The sequence below is a fragment of the Papio anubis genome, chromosome X (genome assembly GCF_008728515.1).
Source record: "Papio anubis isolate 15944 chromosome X, Panubis1.0, whole genome shotgun sequence".
In the NCBI taxonomy this organism is placed as follows: Eukaryota; Metazoa; Chordata; class Mammalia; order Primates; family Cercopithecidae; genus Papio; species Papio anubis.
Window position 1 is genome coordinate 67,692,939 of NC_044996.1, and position 18,491 is coordinate 67,711,429.

Consider the following 18,491-nt stretch of genomic DNA (forward strand, 5'->3'; position numbering starts at 1 on the left):
ATTGCCATGTCTGGACTGCGAGTATGGGAACGGGAAACTATTCTGTTTGTTGTTCCCGCTACCACCCCCATCTCTCAGTATCAACGTAGATCTGGACATTCTGCTTTATTTACTTCCAACCTGACTGTTCCCATACGGAGTTGTGTTAAGCCTCCTTACATGCTGTTAGTGGGAAATAACAAAATTTGGACGAACAATCAAACTGTCCAATGCATTAATTGTCAGTTATACACTTGTATTAACTCCCATTTTGACTCTAGGAAAAGTGTAATGTTGGTTCGAGCTCAAGAAGGAATCTGGATTCTGGTAACTTTGCCCAGACCTTGGGAATCCTCCCCCTCAATACATTTAATTAATGAAGTGTTACAGCAAATTCTAAAAAGATCTAAGAGATTTGTTTTCACTTCAATCGCTGTGATCATGGGCCTAATTACAGTTGCTGCACTGGCCAGCACTACCGGAATGACATTACATCAATCTATTCAAACGGCTCATTTTGTTAATAATTGGCAAGCCAATTCCACCCAAATGTGGAATTCTCAACAAGGCATTGATCAAAAATTGGCTAATCAAATTAATGATTTAAGACCGTCTGTTAATTTGGCTTGGAGATCACGTAGTGAGTCTCGAACATCACATGCAAATGCAGTGCGGTTGGAATACCTCTGCTTTCTGTATCACCCTGTATTCCTATAACAAGATTGATCATTCATGGGAAATGGCCAAAGGACACCTTCTGGGTAGGGAAGATAATTTATCATTGGACATAACTAAATTAAAGAAACAAATTTTTGAAGGCTTTCAAGCTCACTTATCCATTGTGCCTGGAGCTGAGGCCTTAGATCAGGTGGCAGAAAATCTTTAAGGACTAAACCCCACGACTTGGGTTAAGTCTATTGGGGGCTCAACTGTAGTAAATTTTGGAATTATGTTTCTCTGTTTAATCGGCTTGTCTTTAGTGTGCCAGACCAGTCAAAGAATCCTGCGTCAAAATTGAGAGAATGAACAAGCCTTCATCGCCATGGCACATTTATATAAAAAGAAAAGGAGAGATGTTGTGGGAAGTCAGGGACCCTGAACGGAGGGACCAGCTGAAGCTGCAGCAGAAGAACATAAATTGTGAAGATATCATGGACATTTATTAGTTCCCCATATTAATACTTTTATAATTTCTTATTCCTGTCTTTACTGCAATCTCTGAACATAAATTATGAAGATTTCATGGACTCTTAACAATTCCCCAATCAATACTCGTGTGATTTCCTATGCCTGTCTTTACTTTAATCTCTTAATCCCATCATCTTCATAAGCTGAGGATGAATGTCACCTCAGGGACCCTATGATGATTGCGTTAACTGCACAAATTGTTTAAACAATATGAAATCTGGGCACCTTGAAAAAAGAACAGGATAACTGCGATGTTCAGAGAACAAGGGAGATAACCTTAAAGTCTGGCTGCCTGTGGGCTGGGTGGAACAGAGCCTTATTTCTCTTCTTTCAAAAGCAAATAGGAGAAATATCGCTGAGTTCTTTTTCTCAGCAAGGAACATCCCTGAGAATCAGAATGCGTTCCTAAGGGGAGGCCTCTGAAATGGCTGCTTGGGGAATGTCTGTCTTTTATGGTTGCAGATAAGGGATGAAATAAGCCCTGATCTTCTGTAGCACTCCCAGGCCTATTAGGATGAGGAAATTCTCGTCTAATAAATTTTGGTCAGACTGGTTGTCTGCTCTCAAACCCTGTCTCCTGGTAAGATGTTATCAATGGCAATGCGTGCCCAAAACTTCATTAGCAATTTTAATTTCACCCCGGTCCTGTAATCTCACCCTGCCCCCATTTGCTTTGTGATATTTTATTACCTTGTGAAGCATGTGATCTCTGTGACCCACATACTATTCGTACACTCCTTCCCCTTTTGAAAATCACTAATAAAAACTTGCTGGTTTTGCAACTTAGGGGGCCATCATGGAACCTGCCTACATGTGATGTCTCCCCCGGACACCCAACTTTAAAATTTCTCTCTTTTGTACTCTTTCCCTTTATTTCTCAGACCAGTCAACACTTAGGGAACATAGAAAAGGACCCACGTGAAATATCGGGGGCTGAATTTCACCCAATAAATATCATAAATTTTAGTTTTACCTTGGTAAGCTCGTGTGACATAAAAGTCCTCTAGGTAAAGTACCTTGCCAATCCATGAGTCATATGTAAAGTAGTACATGGCAAATCCAACAGTCAATTTGCCTAGGAAGGGAGTAGAAAGGGTGTAGAAAGGTCGTGTTGAATCTTAGCCAGTTCTTTACCCCCAAATTGAATGTCTTTTGGTGTTTGTTTAACTATTAAAGTAATAAATGCTCATTGAAAAAAAAAACAGTACAAAAACTTATAGTGTAGAGGACTTAAGTCCTTTAAAATATAACCTTTAAGATATAAGCCTTCTTTTTATAGTGTGGTGTACGATCTTCCAAAAAATTGGCTCATGGCTGTAATCCCTGTGCTTTGGGAGGCCAAGGCAGGAGGGCCAGTTGAGCTCAGGAATTTGAGACCAGCCTGGGCAACATTGTGATACCCTGTCTCTACAAAAAATAATTTTAAACTAGTTGGACATAGTGGCACATATGTGTAGTCCCAGCTACTTGGGAGGCTGAGACACTTGTGCACAGGAGTTTAGTTGGAGGCTGCAGTGAGTCATGATCATGCCACTGCACTCCAGCCTGGGTGACAGAGCAAGACCCCGTCTCTTAAAAAATTATAATAATAATAATGCTTATACAAACATAAGTACATACCATGCATATTCTTTACCAAAAAACTGGGTTTATACACATTCTTTTCTGCTTAATAGTAATTATATGCTGCAAAACTGTACTATTTTTCAGCATGGAAAAAATATATTCCAGATTAAACTGGAGAAGAAAGATTTACTCTACCTGATGGTTTTTGTTGCTCATTTACTTCTGCAATCAGGCAGTAGAAAAGGGGATTGTCCCCAAAGCCATCTCTGAGTAAATCTGAAATATCAATTCATATATAGTATGTCAGAAAGTTTACAGCAGAGAAGGAGATGGTGGATAGGAAGCACTAGGAATTTATCCACCTGGATAGCAATTGTATTGACAGAAACTAAAGTGAGTATTTTGGAACTCTGGAGTTTATCTGAACATTTGCAACTTACAGGAGACAGCCTGACTGGTCAACTGCTGTTAATTTGGATCAAATTCAGCCATCAGTGAGGTGGCAGCTACCCAGTACTCAACACCATCTACTCCATAGGAACAGCAACCTGTATTTCTGTAGCAGTTTGCTGGAACCAGGGTGATCAATAAACATCTTGTCCTCAAAATACTGAAGTTCTGTGTTTTGACTGTGTATTGTTACTCTGATCACTGAGGTGAGGACTTGGAAACCCCCACAAGCTGAAGTGGCTTCCAGGAGATTTAAAGGAGCTGCCTTGTTTTGTGAGAGATTTGGGAATTAAAAACATATATACAGGGGAATTTAGAAAGTTACCATGTGTGACTACATAAAGACACAGAGGGGACCTGAGAACACATTAAGCTTTCAACTCAGGCTGATTTGTGACACAGAGACACCCTGTAATGCTTTAAAATAAACTCCATCAAATCCTGGGGGAAAAGGATAATCTGATTTCCAAAGTTACCATAGTATTAGTTTCAAAGTCTAGCTTTCAACAAAGATCACAAGAAATGATGGTCATTCAAAGGAATAAAATACATTAACAAAAAACATACCTGAAGAAAGCCAGATGTTTGACTTACTAAATAACTTAAAACATCTGTCTTAAAGATGCCCAAAGAGATAAAAGAAGACATGCACAAATACAGGAAAAAAATATATAAACAAAATAACATAGATATAAATTTACAAAAATCCTCCCCCTAACATTCTGAAGCTTAAAAGTACAATAACTGAAATGGAAAACAAACAAACAAACAATAACAAAAACTATACTGGAGGGGTTCAAAGACACATTTGAATAAGTTGAAGAAAGAATCCGTGAACTTGAAACTAGGCCAGGTGAAATTATTGAGTTTGAAAAACAGAAAAGGGATGAGGAAAAGTGAACAAAGCCAAAAGTGTCTGTGGGACATCATCACCATTAAGTGGAACAGGATATATCTTGTGGGACAGGAGAGAGAGAGAGAGACAGAGAGAGAATGAGAATGAATGAGAATTTGAAAAAATAACTGCTGAAAACAAAATTTGACATAAAACATGAATCTACAAATACAAGAAGCTTAACAAACTCTAAGTAGGATACACCCAAAGAAATCCACACCAAGACACATTATAATGAAAGTCTCAAAAACCAGACAGAGAATACACAGCAAGAGAAGCAATTTGTCATATATGAGGGTCCTCAATTAGATTACTATCTGATTTCCTGTCAGAAACCTTGGAAGCCAAAAAGCAGTGGATTGATATTTAAAGTCTGAGGAGCGGGAGGAGTGGGGACTGTCAGCTAAGAATTTTATATCCACCAAAACTGTCCTTCAAAATGACGGAGAAATTAAGACATTCCCAGACACCCCTTCCCCGCCCCCGCAAAAAAAAAGAAACTGGAGGAATTCATTACCATTAGACCTGCCCAAAAAGAAATGCCAAAAGGAGTCTTTCAGGTTGAAATGAAAGTAATCTAGACAGTAACTAAAAGTTGTATGAATAAAGATTTCTGGTAAAGACAGATATATGAGCAATTATAAGAGGTAGTATTGTAATTATGTTTATACAGTTGACCCTTGAACAACATGGGTTGGAACTATGCAAGTACACTTACACATGGATTTTTTTCAAACACAAATCAAAAACAATATTCATTGGAGGAGAAACCCACATATACAGAGGACTGACTTTTCATATATGTGAGTTCAGTAGGACTCACTGCGGGACTTGAGTATGCATGGATTTGGGCATATGCAGTGGGTCCTGGAACCAATCTCCTGCATATACTGAGAGATGACCCTAACTCCACGTTTTGTTTTTACATTGTCTAAAAGACAAATGGATAAAAATAATTATTTTTTTAAATTTTTTTGAGACAAGTCTTGCTCACCCAGGCTGGAGTGCAGTGGCATGATCTCAGCTCACTGCAATCTGCCTCCTGGGTTCAGGCAGTTCCTGTGCTTCAGCCTCCCATGTAGCTGGGACTACAGGCACCTGCCACCATGCGCAGCTAATTTTTTTTAAGTATTTTTAGTAGAGATGGGGTTTTGCCATGTTGGCCAGGCTAGTCTCAAACTCCTGCCCTCAAGTGATACACCCACCTCAGCCTCCCAAAGTGCTGAGGTTACAGGCGTGAGCCACCATGCCCAGCCTAATGTATGTTATTGGGCACACAATGTGTAAAGATGTAATCCCTGACATCAATAACAGAAGATGGGGACAGAGATATATATAAGAAGAATTTGTGTATGCTATTGAAGTTAAGTTGGTTTAAATCAAAATTAGATTGTTGTAACCATCAAATATCCCCATGGTAAACAAAAAAAGTCTATAAAATATACACATAAGGAAATGAGAAGGAATCAAAATGTTTCACTACAAAAATAAAACACAAAAAAAGGACTAATGGAGGAAAGTAGGGACAACCAAAAGCTTTAAGGCATATGGAAAACAGTTAAATAGTACAGGCGAGTCCTTCCTCATCAGTAATTAAATGTAAATGGATTAAACACTCCTGCCAAAACACAGAGATAGCCAGAATAGATTAAGGAAAACAAACAAAAAAATGATCCAAGTATATACTGTCTACAAGAGACATACTGTAGATCCAAAGTCACAAATACGTTGAAAATGAAATGATGGAAAAATATATTTCATGCAAAGAGTAACTAAAAGAGAGCTAGGGTGGCTATACTAGTATCAGACAAAATAGACTTTAAGTCAAAAACAGTTATAAGAGACAAAGTACATTATGAAATGATAGAGGGGTTAATTCACCAAGAACATATAACATTTATAAATATACATGCATTGAACATCACAGCTCCAAAATATATGAAGCAAACACTGACAGAACCGAGAGAAGTACACAGCAAGACAATAATAGGAGATTCAATACCCCACTTTCAGTAATATGTAGGACAACCAGACAGAAAAGTAGATGACTTGAACACTATAGACCAATTGTACCTAACAGACATATACATAAAGTTCTATCCAACTACAACAGAGTACACATTTTTTTCCCTCAAGTACACATGGAACTTTCTTTAGGATAGATACATTAGGTCACATACCAAGTCTTAATAAATTTTAAAATATGAAAATCACACACAATATTTCTTCTAATGACAGTACAATGATGCTAGAAATCAGCGGGAAAAAAATTTGAGAAATTTACAAATATGTGGGAATTAAACAACACACTGTACACAACCAATGGGTCAAAGAGGAAAGTATAAGGGAAATAGGAAAACATTTAGATGAATGAAAATGAAAACACAACAAACACGCTTACGAGATGTAGTGAAAGTAGTGCTCAGAGGGAAAATTATAGCTGTAAATGCCATTTTAAAAAATGATCTAAAACAATAATCTAACTTTATGTCTTAAGGAACTAGACAAAGAAGAGCAAACTAAGCCCAAAGCTTGCAGAAAGAAGATAATAATAAAAATTGGATAGAGATAAAACAGAGGATGGAAAAACATGGAGAAAATCAATGAAGGTTGATTATTTGAAAAGATCAACAAAATTGACAGCTAGACTGACAAAGAGGATGCAAATCATTAAAATCAGAAAAGAAAATAAGGACATTACTGCCAACACTACAACATTAAAAGGGAGTATAAAAATATTATGATTTATATAACAACAAATTAGAAAACTTAGAAGAAATGGACATATTCCTTCAAACATATAAATTACCTAAACCTACTTAAGAAGAAACAGAAAATCTCAACAGACCTGCAAGACTTTGAATCAGTAATCAAAGATCTCCCAACAAAAAAAAGTAAGGAACCAAATGGCCTCATCAGTGGTGAATTCTACCAAACATTTACAGAATAATTAATACCAGTCTTCCTCTAACTCTTCCGAAAAATTTAAGAGATGGAAGCACTTTATAATTAATTCTGTGAGGTCAGCATTACTCTGATTCCAAAGGCAGTCAAAGATATTAGAAGAAAGTTACAGGCCAATATTCCTTAATAATATAGGTTAAAAACTTCTCCACAAAATTGGAAATTGAACCCAACAGCATATTAAAGGGATTATTCACCATAATCAAGTGTGATTTATCCTAGGAATGTAAGGGTGCAGCAACATAAGAATATCAATTTAATACATCATATTAATGAAACAAAGGGGGAAAACCCACAAAATCAAATCAATGAATGCCAAAAAAGCATTTGACTAAAGCGCAACACTTTCAAGATAAAAGCTTTTATAAAACTAGGAATAGAGGGACATTCCTCAACATGATACAGTGTACTTATGAAAACCACATTACATTTTTTTTTTTTTTTTTTTTTTGAGACGGAGTCTCGCTCTGTCACCCAGGCTGGAGTACAGTGGCCGGATCTCAGCTCACTGCAAGCTCTGTCTCCCAGGTTTATGCCATTCTCCTGCCTCAGCCTCCCGAGTAGCTGGGACTACAGGCACCCGCCACCTCGCCCGGCTAGTTTTTTTTTTGTATTTTTAGTAGAGACAGGGTTTCACCGTGTTAGCCAGGATGGTCTCAATCTCCTGACCTCGTGATCCGCCCATCTCGGCCTCCCAAAGTGCTGGGATTACAGGCTTGAGCCACCGCGCCGGGCCTACGACATTACACTCAATGGTGAATGACTGAAAACATTCCCCCTTAAGATTAGGAAGAAGGCAAAGATGCCCACTTTCACCACTGGTATTCAACATTGTACTGGAAGTTATGGCCAGAGCTATTAGACAAGAAAAATAAATAAAAACCATTCATAGGCAAGGCCCAGTGGCTCACGCCTGTAATCCTAACACTTTGGGAGGCCAAGGCAGGTGGATCACCTGAGGTCAGGAGTTCGTGACCAGTCTGGCCAACATGGTGAAACTCCATCTCTACTAAAAATACAAAAATTAGTCAGGCGTGGTGGCATGCGCCTCTAATCCCAGCTACTCGGGAGGCTAAGGCAGGAGAATCGCTTGAACCTGGGAGGCGGAGGTTGCAGTGAGCTGAGATTGTGCCAGTGCACTCCAGTCTGGTCAAGAGAGAAAGACTCTGTCTCAAAAAAAAAAAAAAAAAAAAAAAAAAAAACCATAGTAGAAAGGAAAAGCTAAAACTATCTCTATTTGCAGATCACATGATTCTATATAGAGAAAATTCCAAAGAATCTAAGAGAAATCTTCTAGAGCTATAAACAAATTCAGCAAAGTTGCAGGGTACAAGATCAACAAACAAAAATAAGTTGTGTTTCTATATAGCAGCAAAAAACAAACCAAAAAATAAATTAAGAAAGTAGTACCACTTACAATAACCCCTAAAAGAATTGAATACCTAGGAATAAATCTAATCAAGGAGGTTAAAAACTTGTATACTGAAAGCTATAAAACATTGCTGAAAGAAACTGGAAAAGATCCACAGAAATTTAAAAAAAAAAAAAAAAACCTATATATGCATAGGAAGACAACATTGGTAGGATGCCAATACTATTCAAAATGATCTACATATTTAATGCAGTCCCTATTAAAATTCTGACAGCCTTTTTCACAGAAACAGAAAAGCTGATCCTCAAATTCATATGGAATTCCAGGGGGCCCCAAAGAGCCAAAACAATCTTGAAAACAAAAAATAATATTGGAGGACTCACACTTCCTGACTTTGAAACTTATTACAAAGCTACAGCAATTAATACTGTAGGGTAGTGACAAAAGGACAGACATATAGACCAATGGAACAGAATAGAGACCTCAGAATCAAACCCTCACATATCTGATCCATTGATTTTTGACAAGGGTGCTATGACCATTCATGGGGAAAAGGACTGTCTTTTCAACAAACAGTACTAGAGAAACTGAGTATCTATATGCAAATAATGAAGTTGGACCCTTAACTTCACAGCATGTACAAAATGTAACTCAAAATAGATCAAATACCTCAACATAAGTGCTCAATCTATAAAACTCTTAGAAGAAACATGGAAAATCTTCAAGACATTGGATTTGGCAATTAGTTCTTGGATATAACACCAAAAGCACAAATGACAAATGAATAAATTGGACTTTATCAAAAACAAAATACTTTGTATGTGAAAGGACAATATCAAGAACAAAAAGGCAACCCATGGAATGGGAGAAAGTATTTGGAAATAACATCCGATAAGGGGTTAATATCCAGACTATATAAAGGACTCCTACAATTCAACAACAACAAAAAACCAACTCAATTCCAAAATGTGGAAATATCATAAATAGACACTTCTCAAAGAAGATATACAAAGGGTCAATAAGCACAAGAAAACGTGTTCAACATCACTAATCATTAGTGCAATGCACATCAAAACACAGTGAGATAGCACTTCATACAGACTAGGATGGGTATTACAAAAAAACAAAAATAAGTGTTGATGAGGATGTGGAGAAATTAGAACTCTTGTGCTTTGCTAATGAGAATGTAAAATGATGCAGCTGTTGTGGAAAACAGTATGGAGACTCCTCAAAAAAAAAAAAAAAATCATATGATCCAGAAATCCACTTCTAGGTATGTGCCAAAATAATGAAAGCAGCAACTCAGACAGATATTTGTACACCAATGTTTCACAGCAGCATTATTCACAATAGCCAAAATTTGGAAACAGCCAAAATGTATAAAAGGATAAATAAAGTTATATATATAAAATCACATTTTATATATACACAATGGAATGTTATTCAGCTTTGAAAAGGAAAGAAATTCAGATACAGGCTACCACTTGGATGAAACTTGAAACATTATGCTAAGTGAAATAAGACAGACACACAAGGACAAATATTACATGTTTCCAGTCATACGAGGTACCTAGAATAGGCAAATTGGTAGAGATGGAAAGTAGAATAGTAGTTATGAGAGCCTAGGGGGAGGTCGGCCGGCAATGGGGAGTTATTGTTTAATGATTACAGAGTTTCAGTTGGGTGATGGAAAGGTCTGGAGATGGATAGTGGTGCTGGTTGCACAACAATGGATGTATTGAATGTCACTGAATTATACAGTTACAAATAGTTAAAATGATATGTGTATTTAATCACATTTTTTAAAAGTTTGCAACAATAGGTAAGAGTAAACAAAAATCAAATCTCTCACTGGCCTCTATACAAGTACATAAGGACATTTTAAGATAAAAACAGGACTGAGGACATTATGAAATTACTGCAATTTAAATATATACTGAAATCCTAAGGCAGGATGCTGGAGTATACAAAGTATTTTAGTTATGACTGTTACATATTACCCTGAGCAGTATTTTTCTAACTACAACGAATAGTGTAGGGGCATTATCTTAACATAGTACAGATTGAGTATTCCTTATCCAAAATTCTTGAGACCAGAAGTGTTTTGAATGTCTGATATGTTTTTGATTTTTAAAATATGTCATTATATACTCAACAGTTGAGCATCCTTAATCTGAAATCTGAAATGCTCCAAGGAACACTTCCTTTGAGTGTAATGCCAGTGCTCAAAACGTTTCTGATTTTGGAGCATTTCAGATTTCAGATTCTCAGGTTAGGGATGCTCAATTTGTTATGCTGCTTCAGTTTGAGTACTGCTTTCATAGAGTGTACATTACTTTCAACTTTGTATTTCTTACTATTTCTTTTAAGCCAACAAAATTACTATTTAATTAACATTCTAGTGGTGTTAATTGTCAAGTATAAGAACCTAAGTATCATCACATAAGACGACTGATCCATGATCTATGCGGTTCAGGGTTCTATTTCTGACTGAGGCACTAAGACTCATTTGTTAGGGCATGGCGCAAAAGACTCCACAAACATCCCAGAACTTCCTTCTGAATCTGTCACCCAGTATTATAGTGAAACCATTTATCTCCTTGGTAGAATGTTCTCAGTTTATTACATGCATTCTGAAGTATTCAACTTCAGGGAGTTATCCTTCATCGATTCTTCTAGATTTTGATAACTGTCTTCACCTAGTCTTTGCCATTTGTAATTTTATATACATTAATAATCTTTTCATCTTCATATTTACTCCCTAAAATGTTCTAATTCTTCACAAATCACTGGCCTATCCTATTAATCTTGCTATCGACATGTAGTAAATACTTTAAAAATATTTTAAATCATTTTACTTTTATCGATTTCATTGTATCAAGCTACTACCAACATACTGGGTGTTAAATTATACTTTTTTGACCAGTAACGCTCCTCATTTTACATTCTGAAAACCAGCTGGTCTATTGCAGCTGTAAAGGTGTAAGAGCTCTTAAGTATCAATTTTGTACTAAAAATAAGGAAAATAAAATAGTGGAGCTCTGACAAAGCTATCAAATGTATGTCCTGTACATGCTAGTAATGGTGTCATCTTTGTGTACCAAGAGCAATAGCTTCCACATATCTAAGTAGTACTGTGTGTTTTTTTTTCTTGCTCTGAAAATACCACAAAGTATCTTACCAGCTGCTGTTAACTCCATTGCATCTAGCATGCTTTCACAGGCAGCCAATTCCTGTCAAAGTAGATAAAACCTTCAGTTTATGATTTAGCAATAAATTATTAAGATGATAATCATCATAAAATTTGTATTAAACATTTATTGACATGTGATATCCTGGGCAGTGTTAAAAGTTAGTCAGACTTAATCCCAGTCATCTAGAAACAAAATCTAAAACAGTAATGCAACAAAAGGATGTATAAATATTATTAGAGAGATTAACTATGTTGATACCTCACACATATGAATGTCAATTATCCAGATTAGTAACCTTGAATGCAGCCAGAAACTGGGAAGTAAAGCAAAAAATGTTACTGAGCATTCAAGGCAGCTGTCATAAAGTTTATGTATTATGAAGCTCATAGGCTTTACAGAGAAGTCTCTCAGGTGTTTGCCTGTGAGATGTTTTTGCCATTTTAACTTGAGGCTTTTTATTGTGGCTTTTTACTATATCATGTTTTTGTTTTTTGTGGTTTTTTTTTTTTTTTTGTTTTTACATATTCACGTTCTTTTCCTTCACGGTTTATATCTCATGCTTGGAAAGCAAAAGGTATTCACTCATTTTCTTTTTAAGATCATAATATTAATAATTGATTTATTCAACTTTTTTTGGTGTAAGAAGTTAGGTAGAATTTCACCTTTATCTTTTCCTCCCAATTATCCCAACAGCACTTACTGAATAACCCATCCTGGATGACTCGACATGTCCCTTTTATCATATACTACATCCTCATTTACAGTCATCCCTTTGTATTCATGGGAGATTAGTTTCAGGACCTGCTCCCTCAGCCCCAGGATACCAAAATCTGAGCGTGTTCAAGCCCCTTATATAGCAGAGTATTTGCAATACCCTATGTATATCCTCTCATATACCTTAAATCATCTCTGGATTACTTATAATATCTAATACAATGTAAATATTATGTAAATAGTTATACTGTATTGTATAGGGAATAATGACAAGAAAAAAGTCTGTACATGTTCAGTACAGTTGCAATTTTTACAAATATTTTCAATCCATGGTTGTTTGAATCTACAGATGTAGAAGCCATGGATACAGAAGGCTGACTGCATACTTAAGAGAACTTCTGGACTCTCCTTTCTGTCCCATTGATCTATCTGTCCACTAGTTACCATAGTATTTTAATTACTTACAGTTTTATGATATCTGGTATAGATCATCTCCCCTCATTACTCTTCTTTTTTGGATTTTTAAAATGTTTCTATGTGAAAATTTGGAGATTTTGACTGGAATTGCATTAAACTTTTAATGGAAATACGCTTTTAAAATACAGGAGAACAGCAAGGACCAGATTACATAGAGCATTAGTAAGAAGTTTGGATTTTATTCTCAAGACAGCCAGGATCTCAATGGAATTTTAAGCATTTTGACTGCTGTGTAAAGAATGGATTGATCAGGGAGGACAATATTTATGTTGATACCTCCCCTAAGATGCTGTAAGCTCCTTGAGGGTAGAGACTGTAATCCAAGAATCCTTATATCTTTTATACTACTTGGTGTATAATCTTCCCCTAATATGCATTCAATGTTTGTACAATGAAGAAAAATAAAATATTAATACTACTCAGCACCATCTGTGGTTCACCAATGGTCCAAAACCACACTTTAGGGACCACCACAATATAAAGCTTTAGAAATTCTGGTAAGCAAGAAGTTATGGCTGCCTGGCAATGAAATGACTAGGCTCCCAAATAATGCTGTGATGTGGTGATTGAGAACAGTATAAAATGAGTTCATACAGAGGATACTTGGAATGGAACAGTCAATAAAACCTGCAATATATTCAGCTAAGCAATTACTGTGGTTCAAACTCTAATAAACTCCTCTGCAAAGAGAGACTGTTCTGCAAACTTAGCAATGAACAGGAGTTAGGACAGATGGACATAAAATATTAAGAAGAACATAAAACTCAAAGCCAATTAATCATTATATACATGTATGTGAGACAGTAAGTAATTTAGCTTTTCTATTATTTTTCCACAATGAATACTCATTAAAATTACTCCCAATAAACATCTTACGTATTATCAGATACATGTGACAAATTAAAAAGTAAATGTGGCCAGAAACCCTACAGATAGTTTCACTGAAATGGGGTCATCTAGTGATGTATTATTCCCTTGGTGATGACAATGGGCATTGCTTGGAAAGCTAGGAAAAGTACATTTGTCCAGGTAAAGAGATCATCATTCAATAATAAATTTATTAATTGCCAACCAGGTGTCAGATGCTAGAACTACAAAAAACTCTTTTAAAAATGTTTTCTACCACCTGGAAGAATGTGAATCTGTAATAATCTGTTGGGCATAGTATTTTGATAGGTTATCTAATCATTCAGATTAATGCCAGTTAGAGAAATGATGTAAGAATTTGTGGAAATGGAATAGAATGTAAGCCATAAAACGACAGATAACCCAGTTCTTATAGATCTGTAACCAGGCCTAGAATCACTTCCACAGGTGGATTTCACTAGAAAACTATGGGTATTTTATTTTGGCCATTAAAACACACTCTCCAAAGGGAACACAAACTTGGCCTGATTTAGACAAGATTTAAATATATTAGTGAGGATATTAAAACATTTTCATTACAAAACACTTATGAGGTCTGCATATCTATAATCTGTGCCTTGCTCCAGCCACATATTTACTCCATAAAGAACTTAGTCTACCGCTTTATATGGAATTGTGTAGGTTGTCCATCACATAAATGAGTGCTTTCAGCACCACAGAACTTCAGCACAGTAACTGTGAACTACTAGATATTTTATCCCCTTTAATCAACTGGAATGATTTCCAAGGAAGCCATTCAAATAAACATCTAAATGAGAAATATGTAACCCAGCTGCTTGGCTCCTGAGGGCTGTCTGTGGCTGGGCTTCAGTGATCAATGAACTGTCTGAGAATGTATGGAAAATTTGTTGCATGTGACTATTGTTTTTTGGGTTAGCTGATCATCAGTTTCAACAAGTAGGTGTGGCCTTAGAAGCAATGAGACTCCTACCCCAAAATCTTAGCCACTAAAATATGAAATTCTATCATTGGTGGGTCATTTGTTTAAGGTAAGCATTTCTTTTCTCTAAGATACTCTTTTAAAGTTAAAATTTCCCCAGGAAACAGAACACATTCAGTCCCTAAAATTTCCAGGAATTGGTTCCCCTATAACTTTTTGAGCCCCTTACTATATGCCAAGCAATTTATGTGTAATCATTTTATGTTACTGTCTCATAACAACAGTCTTTTGAGATATATATTGTTATAATCTTAATTTTAGATGCAGAAAATGAAGAGTAAAGAGGTTAAGTAACTACCAGAGGTTATGTACACATAACTAGCAGAGGCAGAATTCGAACCCCAACTATGCCTCTCTTACTCTTTCAGCCCTACACTAATGCCGTGAGGCTCCATGTAATAAAAATGGGCTTACTTTAATCAGTCGCAAAATTTCTGGGCAGTCTCCAGCCTCTGCAGGTCTTATTTGAAAATAATCCATGCTTGTCTGCCTCATGCCCATTTGGCTCACACTTGGCTGGCTCCTGCCTGGTTGACTCAGGCCTGGTTGGCTCAGTACTAATTGGTCTAGCTCTTGTTGGCTCCGGCCTGGGTGACTCGGCCCCGGTTCCCATATGCCTGGATGACCCCTGCCTGGATGGCTCATGCCTGTTTGGTTCTTTCTTGATTGGCTAGTGCCTGGTTGTCTCATGCCTAGTTGGCTGGGGACTTGCTGGCTCATGCCTGGTTGCCACATGCCTGGTGAACTCATGTTTGGTCGGCTCCGGGCCAGTTGGCTCAGGTCTGTTTGCCATGTGACTCGTTGGCTTGTGCCTGATTGGTTGGTGCCTACTTGTCTCATGCTTGGTTGGCTCCTACCTGACTGTCGCCTGTCTAGTTGCCACGTCACTGTTTGGCTTATACCTGATCGGTTCGTGCCTGCTTGGCTCGTACTTGATTGGCTGGGGCCTGATTGGCTTGGGCCTGGTTGAGATGGGCCTGGTTGGCTTATGCTTGCTTTGCTCAGGAATAGTTGGTTCAGGCTTTGTGGCCACATGCCTGGTTGGCTTCTGCCTGGTTGGCTCCTACCTAATTGCCACGTGCCTGGTTGTTTCATGCCAGGTTGATTTATGTCTGGTAGGCTTGTACCTGATTGCCTTATGCCAGCTTGGCTCATGCTTGGTTGTTTCATATCCACTTGGTTCATTTCATGTAGGCTTGCACTCAGCTGGTTCATGTTCAATTGGTTCACACCATGTAAGCTTGGGCTTGGCTGGTTTATACCTGTTTGGTTGGAATCTGATAAACTTGATTGGTTTGCACCTGGTTGGCCCATGTCTGTTTGGTTCTTACATGATTGGCTAGTGCCTGGTTGCCTCATGCCTGGTTGGCTGGGGACTTGCTGACTCATGCCTGGTTGACTTGTGTCTGGGTGGCTTGGGACTTGCAGACTCATGCCTGGTTGACTCATGTCTGGGTGGCTTGGGACTTGCTGACTCATGCCTGGTTGACTCATGTCTGGGTGGCTTGGGACTTGCTGGCTCATGCCTGGTTGCCACATGCCTGGTGGACTCATGTTTGGTTGGTTCAGGACTGGTTGGCTCAGTCCTGTTTGCCATGTGCCTGGTTGGCTCAGGCTTATTTGGCTTGTGCCTGATTGGCTGGTGCCTACTTGTCTCATGGTTGGTTGGCTCCTACCGGACTGGCTGTCTAGTTGCCCCACCACTGGTTGGCTCATACCTGATTGGTTCGTGCCTACTTGCCTCATGCTTGATTGGCTGGGGCCTGATTGGCTTGGGCCTGGTTGCGATGGGCCTGGTTGGCTTATGCCTGCTTTGCTCAGGACTAGTTGGCTCAGTTCTTGTTGCAGCATATCTGGTTGGCTCCTACCTAATTGCCATGTGCCTGGTTGTTTCATGCCAGGTTGGTTTATGTCTGGTAGGCTTGTACTTGATTGCCTCATGCCAGCTTGGCTCATGCTTGGTTGTTTCGTGTCCACTTGGTTCATTTCATGTAGGCTTGCACTCTGTTGGTTCATGTCCATTTGGTTCATACCAAGTGAGCTTGTGCTTGGCTGGTTTATGCCGGTTTGGTTCGAATCTGATAAACTTGATTGATTCGTGCCTGATTGGTTCATGCCCTGTTGATTCCTGCTTGGTTGACTAAGGATGGGGTGGCAGATGATGGGTTGGCAGACAACTGATTGGCTGATGGCTATCTTGATGGAACAGGATCCCTTAACTGTAGTGCTGTGGTGGGAGGTTGTAGGCTGTGGCTGTTTCCAGTTCTTCTCAACTTGATTCGCCCACTTTGAGATACCCCTCTATCAAGGTGGGAATTGGAAAAAGAGAGGACCACCTCAGGAAGGTTATTAATGCCTCCGATTTGCTGGAGTTGACTTCACCAGCGACCACAGCTGCAAGCTTGGCTGAGTTTCAGGTTGTCATCTGGCCTTTCCCTGCCGAAAGCGGGGAAGTAAAGGGAAGAAGAAAATGATCTTGGAGGAGTATAACCACCAGCCTGCCCTTGCATGGTCACTGCATCATAGTGCCGAAGTCACAATGCCGGTATCAAAGTGCCTACGTGCTCCCCCGCGTGGTGAGGGAGGGGCAAAGCAGGGCTCGCTTGACCACTTTATTTCATCCTCTCTTAAGAGCTTAAAATGGTGAAGCAAGAGGCTGAAAAGAGTCTCAGAGTTTATGCTTGGCACTCCCAAGAGTCCCCGCTGTTTTAGCCAATTCAAAGAAACTTGCCCCAACTCCCCTCCCTTTCCCTACATCCCATTCCTCAAATAATTCAATTCCTATTTCCGTCCTGATTTTTCACTTACACTGGAAACTAGTCCCAGTGAAGTGCTCAAGTCTGGAATGCAGATAATACGTCTTTAAAAATAGTAATAGCTGGGCTGGACGTGGTGACTCACGCCTGTAATCCTAGCACTTTGGAAAGCCGTGGCGGGTGGATCGCCTGGGGTCAGGAGTTCGAGACCAGCCTGGCCAATATAATGAAACCCCACGTCTACTAAAAATACAAAAAATTAGCTGGACGTGGTGGCAGACACCTGTAATCCTAGCTACTCGGGAGGCTGAGGCAGGAGAATTGCTTGAACCCAGGAGGTGGAGATTGCAGTGAGCCGAGCCGAGATCACACCATTGCACTCCAGCCTGGGCAACAAGAGTGAAACTCTGTCTCAAAAATAATAGTAATAATAATAGCTACAGCTAGCATTTACTAAGTTATTTTATGGCCTAGGCTTAGTGGAATGTACGATTCATTTTCTTATTCAATCCATATCAACACTATCATCCCCAGTTCTGAGGAAACTGACTCAAAAGATTTGGTTACCTCCCCAAGGCTTCGTAAAAGTTGGTGGAGAGCCTGAATTCAGACCCAGATCTATCTTTCCAGGCTTTTTATTATTACTCTGTCCTGCCTCTTAAAACACATTCTACTCATTCTCCATCCTCTTATCTGTGAGGTCAGGTATTTTGTCCTTTTACCTCTTCCTTCTGCAGGATTCATTCTCCCATCATTTTAACTGCTGGCTTACTTCCTGAATAATGTATATTATATAACTGGTTCTAATATTGTTTCAGATGGAATATTGTTTATTTTTTAAATATACCAGAGAACTTTGATTGAGGCTGTTCTAAGTCTCAGCTGTGCTAAGGGCTTTACATATGTATTATCTCACTTAATCATCACAATAACCCCGTGATGTATGTACTGTTGTTCCCCATTTTATCAATAAACTGGAATTTAAGTTAACTCAGTTCCCCACGTGTAGTAAACAGAGGAATGGGGATGGGTATCCAAGGCCCATCCCATAGATAGAAACGTTCAATTT

At 38.5% G+C, this 18,491-nt stretch overlaps 1 protein-coding gene across 2 annotated transcripts in view; it reads right to left on the bottom strand.

Annotated features, from left to right (window-relative positions):
• SATL1 (spermidine/spermine N1-acetyl transferase like 1) overlaps positions 1–17,418 on the bottom strand; it is a 35,843-nt gene extending 18,425 nt beyond the window's left edge. For both annotated transcript variants that reach the window (XR_004180547.1, XM_009197867.4), the window contains exons 1-4: positions 15,081–17,418; positions 11,596–11,647; positions 2,929–3,009; positions 2,141–2,242 (exon numbers count right to left, since the gene is read on the bottom strand). Coding sequence is in view for 1 of the 2 variants with exons in the window: in XM_009197867.4 (XP_009196131.2) it covers positions 2,141–2,242; positions 2,929–3,009; positions 11,596–11,647; positions 15,081–16,781 (1,936 nt within the window). In the remaining variant the exon portion in view is untranslated. The remainder of the gene's footprint in view (positions 1–2,140; positions 2,243–2,928; positions 3,010–11,595; positions 11,648–15,080) is intronic.
• Positions 17,419–18,491: the final 1,073 nt, after the last annotated feature.